We start from the raw sequence: 12,206 nt of genomic DNA on the forward strand, positions 1-12,206 counted from the left end.
CGTGTCCCTACTTATGTTTTGTGACTGTGTCTAAGATGGCCATGTGAGACTTAGACTTCCGCTGTGTGTTTTTAAAGTTGTTTTAATGAAGTTTAAATGTGTGGATGTAAATAAGTTTTTTTTTTATTCCGCACTATTTTCATTATTGAATGCAATGAATGACTATGTGGCTCGTATAAGACCCCTTTGGGGTCGAATACGCCATGTTACGACTAGGGGGTACTCTCGGGTCGTGACAATAGACTCACCAACAGGTGTAGAAACACTGAAGGGCTTAGGAAGTTGCTCGGGATGAATATCGAAATTCATGGCAATATAAGGAGTCACAAGAGATAGACTCGCTCCTGGGTCTAGCAAATCATAAACATCAAAAGTGAAGACTTTGATCATACTAGTGACAACATCTGGAGAATGCTCTTGCTCTTGGCGAGTAATGATAGCATATAGACGGTTTGCCCCTCCGCTAGTCCATGATGTAGCTCCTTTAGGTACAACTCTGTCTTGAAGAGCAACTGAAGAAGATTGAGCTTTATTGCCCTGATTCCCATTACCTTTCCTATTCTTAGGGCACTTTTTCATAAAGTGGCCCTCTTGATCACACTTTAAACAATTAGTGGAGCCATCGCGACACTTACCTGGGTGGTTCCTACCACACTTAGCACACACATGAGCCTAGTTACCTCCTCGTGCCACACTATCTTGAGACTGTGTAGGTCTAGCTCTGAAGTGCTGTGAATTCTGATTATTGTACTCACATTTGTTCCTTGATGTAGGTGCACTAGCAGATGATGGAGCAGGTCCCTTTTGCTTTTGTTGGAAGGATGCCCGGTTGGCATTACTCTTTTGCTGCCCGGACTCATTCCCAGATGTTTTAGCCTTTTTGTTTTTGAACTCTTCCTTATCCCTTAGCTTATCCTCCTCAACTTACTGCACATGAATCATCAGCCTCGCTATGTCCATATCACCTATTGGCATCACAGCCTTACATTCCTTACTCGACAGACGAGACAATCCAGCAACAAACAGACTCATCCTACTCCTCATATCCGCAACAATTTATGGGGCATAATGGGAAAGTTGGGTGAACTTCAAACTGTAATCATGAACACTCATTATTACTGCTTAAGAGTAAGGAATACTCATACCTTTTCTTCTCTAAGTTCCTGGGGAAGTAAACACCCCAAGAAGGCACTCTCGAACACAACCCATCTTAAAATCGGTGCACCCTCAGCTCTACCTTTCTTCCATTGGTCAAACCAAATTCTAGCGACACTCTTCAGTTGATATGCAACTAGTTCTACCCGCTCAACATCAGAAACGTGCATAACCTCAAACACTTTCTGAAGTTCTTCTACAAAGTTTTCCGGATCCTCAGTGATGCTTGAACCAGTGAAGCTTGGAGGATTCATCCTTAAAAATTCACGGATACTAGAAGTATCAGCTACTTCCTGTCGATTCTCTCTCTGTCCAGCTTGATTGATCATAGCTTGACTCAACATCCGAATAGCTTCCCAGAACTCAGCATTGGTGACTTATCCTTGGGGTTGCACTTCAGGTGCATTAGGTACCTCTTGCTCCTCAACATTTCTCCTAGCAAGACGACCTCTAACAGCTTTTCGTAGAAGCATGATCTAAAAGACACGCGCAAGCACGAGTTAGAAAGAAACTTTATAGAGATTAACTCTATCGCACGAAGTGAATATGAAAGAAGTGAGATAGTTCCTAAATGTTGCAGCCTCTTAATTATAGATGTGGCGCGCTTCATACCGATAACTAGGACTCTACAAACACGCCTTCAAAGACTCCCTAGGAATTTTGAAACCTAGCTCTGATACCAAGTTTGTCACTCCCCGAGCCTACACTCTGGGCGGGACTGACACTCGAGAACCATTGTTGTCCCCAAGCGAACCCTTGGCTTGGCTAGAATCTCAGCGGAATACTTAATCAATATAAAAAGTACTAAAATGAATTTTCTAAATAGATAAACTGAGAATGTTTTAGAAAATAACATTCAATTTAGCCAAAATGGCAACTCAAGTCTTTAAAATCAACTAACTGAAATATCAAGACTAAAGAACTCATATCTAACTATCTATGAAGTCTCTAAATACTAAGAGGGATGTCGGGACAAGACCCCCGATCATCTTAACAACTGAAATAGCCAAAAGCAATAAAACAAAACATAACCAAAGGGATCCTCCGGAAAACAAGGAGGCTCACCAACTGACTCTGAGTGCTCGACTGGATCAACGAGGTGCTGGATGCTGATCCTGATTACCTGTATCTGCATCATAAAATGATTCAGGCGAAATGGCATCAGTACATTAAATGTACGAGCATGCGAGGAGAAAACTAAACATGACAAAATTTTGACTGATCCTGATTACCTGTATCTGCATCATAAAATGATTCAGGCGAAATGGCATCAGTACATTAAATGTACGAGCATGCGAGGAGAAAACTAAACATGACAAAATTTTGAACTGAATTTTGAAAGAAACACTTACCTCAGCTTTACTCAACTCATGGATACTCAACTCAATGAAGAAATAAACAACAATAAAGATGTAGTTTATATAAAGCATTTAAACAGTAGGTAAAAACTCAATATACATATATAATAAAGTAATATAATTTTGTGGGAGTTTCTCTAACCGACAACCATCACTATAAGTTATGTGATGATACAGCGTCTCGCCCATGCTGCCAAAACTGTCCTATAACTTGTCAGGATATAGAACGCCTCAACTAAGTGGATCCACTAGTCTATGCTAAAAAGCATTAAGGAATCATCTAAAAAGTATGACCCTTTCTACCCACGTTGGCTACATGGTTTATGGAAACTTTGAGTTATTATGAACTAGTCCCCATATCGGTGCTCAATACTACTCCCAAAATATACTCAACTCATATGTTTAAAAACATAACTCTTTCTCTGTGATTTGAGGTTATTACTCAAAAAGCTTATCTCTTAAAAAAGATGGGACTCAAAACTACTCATGAAAACTCATTTGGAAATCGGTGTTTCCTCTCATCTTAAATGTGAAAATATTTACTCTTTGGGAATAAGTAGTCCTCACATAACATTTTAAAGAAATGAACTCGACTCTACTCTTTCTCAATCTCAATGCTTAAGTCTTAAAACAAGTTTAAAAGATTTGCAAAAGACTTCTTAAAATGACTCGAATAACTCTCAAGAATTGACTCTTAACTGCAGCTTGAATTTGAATTTTGAATTCAACGTTGTGATTCGTGATAGGAAAGATCTCGTGATGTTTAGGAGTATTTTTAGATAGTTAAACATGAGAAACGATCAAGAAATCACTGCATGGGAACAAGTCCGCGACGCAGAGATGTATTTAAATATTTGATCGAAAAATTAATTTTGAAACAAAGGAGTCCGCGTCCTATCCGCGACGGGGAGGTGATTTTTGTGTACTGGGGGAGCAAGTCCGCGACGCGAACTTGCGTGTCGAAATCTACTCGACTTTTTCCTTCTTCGTTTTCTCACCCCAATTCACCTAAATTCGATTATTTTTCTCAATTCGTCTTTGGATTCAGATACCAATTATATGTACACAAGATTCTAACCCAAAACAACTCTTAAAATCGATAAAAACTCTCTCTAGAAACTCATCGACCCCATCTAAGTTCAAGAATGAAAGCAATTCAAGAACACAACTCAAGAACAACAAATCCTCAATCTTTTAGGACAAAAATTACACTAAAATAAACATGTTTAGCGCATGGGTGAACGAACCCAACTCTATGTGAACTCACATACCTCGTAGAATTGAATCCTTGGCGAAATCCACAACCAAAATCGCAAGAACTTGACGAATCTTGAACTTTTCTTCTCCTTTGTCCTCTTGAGTTCTTTCTCCAAAAACCCTAGCGTGATTTGGTAAATGCGTAATCTGAACTAACTCAGTTTAGACCCTAATTAAACTTCTAAAAACGAAATAAATTAATTGGGTATGGAAAATACCATCATACCCTCCTAAAATCCGGTTTAGACTTTCCTTATCTAGACAACCCGACTTCAAATGGACATATATCCCTCATACGAACTCCAAATTGAGCAAACTTGGTGGCATTGGAAAGATAATTCATTCATCTTCCCTAAGTTATCTTGTATACCACCTAAATCATTATGTGATAGGAGTTATTGTCGTTTAAAGTTGACCCAAAACTCATACTTAGCTTAACTTTGCCAAACTTTCCAAATTAGATTATTTCCAAAAAAGTTTTCTTCTAATTATAATTATTACAAATAGCGGGGTGTTACAGGGTGCTCCAAAACGCCTGATCCATGGGCTAATACACACGAAAATTGGGAAAGTCATGTAATTCCTATAGTTAGCTGATAATGCGAAAATGCCTTAAAAATTGTGGGACTATATATGTAATGCTTCCCCAACTTATTACGGAGATCCTCATAGTGACGCTATTCTAGGCTTTTGTGGCGACTGTTGTTGCCGCTAAAGGTCTAGTTTTTTTGTAGTGAATCCTAGTTGGCAGTGCTTAAGTGGAAGGATTAGTCTCAGGTGGCTTGCCACATCACTAAAAAATTGTGGTGTTTACTCTTGAGGGTATTTGTGGTCTCTTAGGATCAGAGGCAAATTTAAGATTTCAAGAAGACGGGTGCACCATTGTTAGGGACGGCTTTGCCCCTTTATGAAAAAGGCAACTACGTTAGGCTTCCAAATTTGAAGGATCTCAATTATTTTAGAAATAATAAATATATATTTTTCATAAGAAAAATATTGAATACGATTTGCAAAAAAAAATATATTAAGAGAAAAAATTATTAGAAGAAATTTGATAAACCTAGAGCACTATGTTGTAAGAAATATTAAATTCACTGGTTATATGAATTATTGATTGAAAAATAATTATTAAAAGAATCCGATTATAAAAAAAATATACAATTTTGCATCTCAAGAAATTTGAAAAGTATACTTTATAAAAAGAAGGGAAAATGGTCAAAAATGCCCTTAAACTATGCGAAAGGAATAAAAATGTCCTTGTTTGTAGTTTGGTTCAAAAATGCCTTTATTGTTATTTAATGGGTCAAAAATGCTCATTCTCCAAATAAATATATTATTTATTTTCTTTTAACACATTCTTTTTTCTAATAATATTTTTTAAAATTAGGAAATGTTTATCTTACTTCAATTCAGAAAAAAAAAATTCTTATTTTTTATCATTATATAAATATAAATTAATGATGAATATATTATGATATTTTATATATGCCATATATTATATGTCGAAATGGTACATGATTTTTTTTTTTTAATTGATAAAATGAGATTAAGAAGAAAAAAAATATTTCCTACATTTTTATTTGTTAAAGTGATTTTAAAAGAAAGAAAATAAGAACATGATTCTTTAATAATATTTTAATTAGGAAGAATATGTGTTTAAAAAGGAAAAAGAAAACAAGAACATGGTTCTTTAATAATATTTTAATTAGGAAGATGTGTTTAAAAAGGAAAAATAAAAAACTTTTTTGACCTATTTAATAACTATAGGGGCATTTTTGGACCAAAGTATTGACTGCATGGGCATTTTTGAACCAAAGTATTGACGGTAAGAGCATTTTTTAGCCAAACTATAAATGGAGGACATTTTTGTTCCTTCCACATAGTTTAAGAGCATTTTTTTTTTATCCTTTTCCCTAAAAAGAATATTAGTTTTTCTTGAAAGTTTAAGGCCTCGGTTTGATTTTGTCTTAAACCACTTGTGCGTTTGAGCCGCTGCTGATCATTGCACGTAAGATAAGATCTAAAATATTATAATTGATTTTGCTAGTTTGCTTACTAAGAATGGTGATTTCAGTTGAAAAAACGAAAAAGAAGGAAGAAATGAGTTTTTTTACCTGGGAAGTTCGAGCGCTACTTTGTGTTTTTTGTGAAATAAAATGCTTGCAATGGAACCTAACTTTAGGTTATTTTTTAATTTTTTTTTTGTAAAATAAGAAGTAAAAAGAAAGCTCCATTTCTTATTTTATTTTTTAAAAAAGAGGGTGACTCCCGTGCTTTTTAATTTTAAAAGAAAGTAATGTAGCAATTGGGAATCGATTCACAGTGGAAAACAAACACCCAAACCAGTGAGCCATCCAGTCATTTCTGATCATAGGTTCCTTTCGTTGCTATTTGATATATTTTACGAATTATACAAGTAGATATATCGAATTTTTTTGGATGACCATGCCGGTGACCCATTTTTTAAACTTAAATTCGCCCTGGCTTAGGATCATGGCGGAGGCATTTTTTATCCTAAAATGTAACGAAGGGTATAAGTGGTCTATTTCGCATAGTTTAGGGGCAATTTTGACCCTTTTCCGTTTTATAAATGGTTGGGTTAGTTTAGGTGCAGTTCTACTATTCCATCGGATACCTATCACCCCACCTAACACCATTATTATGCTATCTTTAATTCAGAATGGCCATACTTTGTCGAACTCACGTAGGCAAAATTTTAAATGTGTCAATGAGTTGGAAAAAAAAAAAAGGAAGACTCTATTGACTGTCATTTGTGAAATTATCTAGGATTGAGGTCCTTGTTGGCAAAGAAAGAAGATAAAACATAGAGATATTTAACATTTGAGGTTCTAATTGTTGAAGGCAAAGATATTTTCTCCATTGTCCACTAGTTCACCTTTCTTTTCTTTTCTTTTTTTCTCTCTGTATTTGACACAAATCTTTACTTGATTACAAGAAGAGAGAGTTGGAAGAATGGAGTCAGCCCTTGTGTGTTCAACAGCTCCAAGAACGACTACGAGCAGTCTCCTTAAAAGAAGAGAGACACCACTTGATGCTCCTTTTCATCTTTCATTTTCGGTATGTTTTTTCTGACTTTGCTTAGTATTTAGCTTCTGAATGATACATATAAATTATCTGTCTAATATCATGTACGACTAAATATTACTTCCTTTGGCTTGGCCTAATTTGTACGACTCACTTTTCTTTTATGCTCCATAGGCGGCATCCCTAGCATCTTTTGGATAATTTGTACGACTCACTTTTCTTTTATGCTCCATAGGCGGCATCCCTAGCATCTTTTAACTTTCCAAGAGAAATCACTGCTTTGGTGAACACTAATTCCAAGAAGCATATACTCTAATATAACATAGATATATTCTAATTATTCAATGTTATTATCGAACAATATTAGCAATCTATCACTATAAATTTCAACAATTCAATTTCTTTGGGCAACATCCCACATCAATAATAGCAAAAGTATTACACTGGCACACTGAACTCAAATTGTTTTATCCATGGCTAAGAATATCTCAGTTGCCTTGATTTTCATGGTTGTTGCACTTAGCTTCTATGTCAGCATGAGCGAGTCAATTGAGAGTCATGTCGAAACTCCGGGAACCATTGAGTCAAGCTTCTTACCCAAAACATACTCTGTGAACTTAAACTTCCCAAGAACAAGAAATTTGCTAACTACGGTTGAATGTCCTTGTCCTGATTGCTCGTGCATGACTAGTTCTATTAATGAGAAAGTTGAATGTCCTTGCCCTGATTGTTCCTGCATGACTGACTCAATAAAAACAGAAGGTCATTGAAACAAGACCACAAGATTGGAAACTTTCGAGTTTCCAATGTCAGTGAAGGTTTTCGAAAACAAACAAAAATGTTAGATTGTCTTTTGTGTAGAATAAATTGTGGTTCTTGACTGCTGTAGCAGAAAATAAGGAGTTTTCCGTTTGTGTTTCATTGCCTCAGAAGCTATAAATAAATAACAGTGCCTCATGTTTGATTAGTTTCACGAATATTGTGAATCCTATGCAATTGGTTATATGTTTAGCTTCTTGTTGCTGAGACCATGCTCTTCCCACAATAGAAAACTGAATATGAGACAAATTTGTATTACCCTAAACTCTGCTGTTCTGAAAATAAGTACTATCTTCTAATTAAAAGCTCAGTTGTTCTAAAAATCTCCATTCGTCGTTCCATATTTCCTAGTAGATTCAAAGAATACACACACTAACAAAGAAACAAAGTAATAGTGTTTTTATAAGTTGTGATTGAGTTGCTTAAAATTATATGATGATTCTCGATGAAGGGCTGACTGTCATGCTTCAGTTATTGTCCAGAGAAACTATGTGAAGTGTTGGGGTACTATTTCGTTATCCTTCAGAAAGACTAAGAAATACAAAGTCTTTAATTGCAATGTGAAAGTAGAGGATGAGGCTTGTGAACTAGTTAACGGAGTTGAGCTTTCCATTGGGGATGGAGTTGATAGTATTGATGCTTATCTCTGTAATGCTGTAAAGAACAACAATGGTACTGGCATTTTGCTCTTATCTGATATCTTTGGATTTGAGGACTCATTTACGAGAGATTTTGCATACCGTGTTGCATGCAATGGATACAAGTAAGTCATCGTATACCTTCTCTATTTATAAAAGGTGCTTCCTTTGGTTATCATATATACTTCATACCATGTGCAAAAGAATCAACCATGAATTGAATTCCTTGTTGAATGATTTTGCAGTGTTCTGGTACCAGATATGTTCCGTGGAAATCCATGGAGAAAGGATGAATCCAAAGCTTTGTTTGAGCAATGGATCGGTAGTGTAGACAAACAACAGGTTGTGAGAGACATTTTCACATCGACTAAATGGATGGCCGATGAATTTGTGGCTGCAGGAATATCAAAGAAGTTTGGAGTGATTGGATTTTGCTTTGGCGGTGGCCTGTTAATAGACATATTGGCTCAAGACCAGGGTAGTGAGTTTGGTGTTGGGATCTCATTCTATGGCACACGGATCGACTTATCTGTTGCTAGCAAGATTGAGGTACCACTACTACTTATTTCTGGTGACAATGATCCACTTTGTCCTGTGAATGTGTTGAAGGAGGTTGAAAATAACGCGAATGGTTGCAAAGTGGTGGTATTTGAAGGAAGGGGTCATGGTTTTGCCCATCGACCTCAATCTTTAGAAGACGATAAAGATGCAGAAGAGGCATTCTTGATGATGAGAAACTGGCTGCATGATGGACTACTTTCTGAAAATTGATACTCATTCTGTGAATAGTCAATCTGTTGTGTGAAATGCAATTTGAAACTTCCTTTCTTTCGTCTTATGAAGTATAAGAAATCTCATTTTCAACAACAGTAGTAACTATTCACTGACAACAAATAGCACAATAACCTGATAGCTCTTGTTGGTGGGAGGTGGTAGGTATCTCGTGAAATTAGTCAAAGTAAGCAAAAGCTCATCCGAACACCACAATCATAAAATAAAATAAAAAATAAAAGCAGGATAATCAACTGCCTAGTACATTAACCAAGAAAAAACAATTTTGATTGGATGGATTGATTCTTATCATTTGAAAGGCTATAAAAAACAATAATAGTACTGGCATTTTCTCTCTTGGAAAGGTGCAATCTCCTTCATACCATGTGCAAGAAAGTGATTCAAACAAGCAAACATGAGTTGTGAACATGTATAGGCATTTGGTTGAAAATTTTCAAAATCAGAGTATGCAAAATGGTTTTTAAAACTTTTTGCAAACTGTGAACAACTAAACAGAGTTTGTGAACTTAATTTTCAAATAAGTGCCACCTAGAAGTTACCATGTTTTGGTTCTTATAATAGCAGAAAGGCTGTTCTTTGAGGAATATATAGCTTTTGGCATGATGGTAAGTGTTGTTAGAACAAAAATACTCAAGAAATTGATTTGAAGAATAAAAAATAGAGTGAACTTATGAAATTCCAGCTATATATTAATTTGCATAAGATCTGAATTTATACAAGGAAAAACCTAACCATTTCCTATCTAGTAGCCACTTACAAAGTGGATGTTAAAACTAAATAAGAACATGTGCCACTAACAACCATAAAAGGGGCCACTAACAGCCATTAAAGGGGCCACTAACTTTAGAAAGTTGAGCAACTAAAGTTGACTAAGTCTAGCTAGAAAATAGGAAGCACTAAACTGAAATAAGTAAAAAACAGTAAAAATAATAAGCTGGAAAAAATGTCAATTGTCTAACACTCCTCCTTGGCATTTTTGTGGCAAGCACCAATTCATTGCCTTAGATCTTCAAACCTTTCCTTTGGCAATGACTTAGTGAAAATGCCAGCTAGCTGGTTCTCAGATGAACAATGAACAAGCAACACTTCATTAGATTGTTGGACTTCTCTAATAAAAATGAAACTTGATCTTTGATATGCTTAGTTTGACCATGAAACACTGGTTTTTTTGAGATTGAAACTGCTGAACTGTTGTCACACATGATCTTGGTAGCTTATGTTTGTTCATCACCCAAGTCCTTCAACATCTTCCTTAGCCAGATAGCTTGATTCACAGCAGATGCAGCAGCTATGTACTCAGCTTCTACTATTGATTGAGCTGTAATTTCTTGTTTCCTAGAGCTCCACCTAAAACAACTTGTCCCGAAACAAAAAAGATATCCAGAGGTGCTTCTGGAATCATCAACTCTGCCACCCCAATCACTATCAGAGTACCCGATTAGGTTCATAGTTACTTCGACAAATGTTGGGAAAAAGGTTCCAAACTTGCTGGTTCCTTTAATATACCTTAACACTCTTTTAGCCTCTGTGAAGTATGTGTCTCTAGGCGAATGCATGAACCTAGAGAGCAAACTTACAACAAATAGAATGTCAGGTCTGCTTGCGGTTAGATATAGAAGACTGCCAATTAAGCTTCTATACATACTATCATCCACTTTTTCGGAATCCTCATCCTTGCCAAGCTTCACACCAGTAGAGATTGGAGTACTCACAGGTTTGCAGTCTTGCATTTTGAACCGGTTTAGAATATCCGAAATGTATTTCTGCTGGCATATGAAAATTCCATCACTGGACTGCAACACTTCCATGCCAAGAAAGTACTTCATGACTCCAAGATCAGTCATTTCAAAGATTTTCTCCATTTCATCCTTGAACCTTTGGATTAGTTCAATTTTGCTTCATGCACAAGCATGTCATCCACATAAATTGAGACAATTAAGGACTCACTTGCAGTGACTTTCACATACAGAGTACCTTCACTTTGATTTCTACTAAAGCCAAGTTGAATGAGATGATTGTCCATCCTCTCATACCATGCCCTAGGGGCTTGTTTTAGGCCATACAAGGCCTTCGTTAAGAGATAAACTTGATCCTCTTTTTCAGAAATTGAGAAACCATCAGGTTGCTCTACATAGATCTCATCAGCAAGCAAACCATTCAAAAAAGACGATTTAACATCAAGTTGATGAATCTACCAGGAACTATGAGATGCAAATGTAAGAATAAGCTTGATTGTGTCATACCTTGCTACAGGAGCAAATGTTTCCTGATAATCCACACCATATTGTTGTGCGTATCCCTTCATCATGAATCTAGCCTTATGTTTGCAAATTGTTCCATCAGGATTGAGTTTTGTCTTGAAAATCCATTTTACACCAATCACCTTGCGATTTCTAGGTCTGTCAACAAGCTGCCAGGTTCCGTTCTTCTCGATCATGTCTAGTTCATCTTGCATAGCTCTCCTCCATGCCTGAGAGTCTTGTGCTTCATCATAGCTTGTTGGTTCAGAGGTAACCAAGTTACACCGCTGATAGACATCTTTTAAGGATCGAGTTCCCCTCACTGGTACATCATCCACTAGTTCATCTTCTGAAAGTTGAACCTGCTCTTTTGAAAATAAATCAGAATAAGAGGTTTTCTGATTTTTCCAATCCCAACCAGCTGCTTCATCAAACTTTATTTCTCGGCTGAGAATTAGTTTTTCTGATTTCAAACAGAAAATCCTGTAACCTTTGGATGAACTATAACCCATAAATATGCCTTTATGAGCCTTGTTGTCCAGCTTAGTCCTCTTTGTTTCTGGAACTCAATAATAATATATACACCCAAAGATTCTGAGATGGTGTACTGATGGTTTGTTCCCACACCAAGCTTCATATAGAGTCATGTCCTGCAAGGCCTTAGTAGGCAATCTGTTCAGCAAATATACAGAGGTATTGACTGCCTCCGCCCAAAACTGATTAGGGATCTTTCTTTCGAGCAAAAAACATCTGGCCATCTCCATTACTGTCTTGCTCTTCCTTTCAGACACACCATTTTGTTGTGGAGTGTATGGTAATGTCAATTGGCGTTCAATACCTGTGCTATTACAAAACTCCACAAACTGAGAAGAAGTATATTCTCCTCCATTGTCAGACCTTAA

At 36.4% G+C, this 12,206-nt stretch overlaps 2 protein-coding genes across 3 annotated transcripts; one reads left to right on the forward strand and one right to left on the reverse strand.

The window, feature by feature from the left end:
* Nucleotides 1-6,602: 6,602 nt before the first annotated feature.
* Nucleotides 6,603-9,148, forward strand: LOC102579356 (carboxymethylenebutenolidase homolog). 2 transcript variants are annotated; one of them, XM_015310829.1, is made up of 3 exons: nt 6,603-6,848; nt 8,086-8,397; nt 8,518-9,148. In XM_015310829.1, the coding sequence occupies exons 1-3, from the start codon at nt 6,823-6,825 to the stop codon at nt 9,041-9,043; spliced, it is 864 nt and encodes a 287-aa protein (XP_015166315.1). In that variant the 5' UTR covers nt 6,603-6,822; the 3' UTR covers nt 9,044-9,148. The 2 variants fall into 2 exon arrangements, with proteins under 2 accessions (XP_015166315.1, XP_006339366.1); XM_006339304.2 differs by having other exon boundaries at nt 6,604-6,848; nt 8,117-8,397.
* Nucleotides 9,149-10,278: 1,130 nt separating this feature from the next.
* On the reverse strand, nt 10,279-10,926 carry LOC107061559 (uncharacterized mitochondrial protein AtMg00810-like). The gene has a single exon (XM_015310989.1). It carries the CDS (start codon nt 10,924-10,926, stop codon nt 10,279-10,281), a length of 648 nt encoding a protein of 215 aa, XP_015166475.1.
* Nucleotides 10,927-12,206: the final 1,280 nt, after the last annotated feature.

The sequence above is a fragment of the Solanum tuberosum genome, unplaced genomic scaffold, assembly GCF_000226075.1.
Source record: "Solanum tuberosum cultivar DM 1-3 516 R44 unplaced genomic scaffold, SolTub_3.0 scf00009, whole genome shotgun sequence".
Classification (NCBI taxonomy): Eukaryota; Viridiplantae; Streptophyta; class Magnoliopsida; order Solanales; family Solanaceae; genus Solanum; species Solanum tuberosum.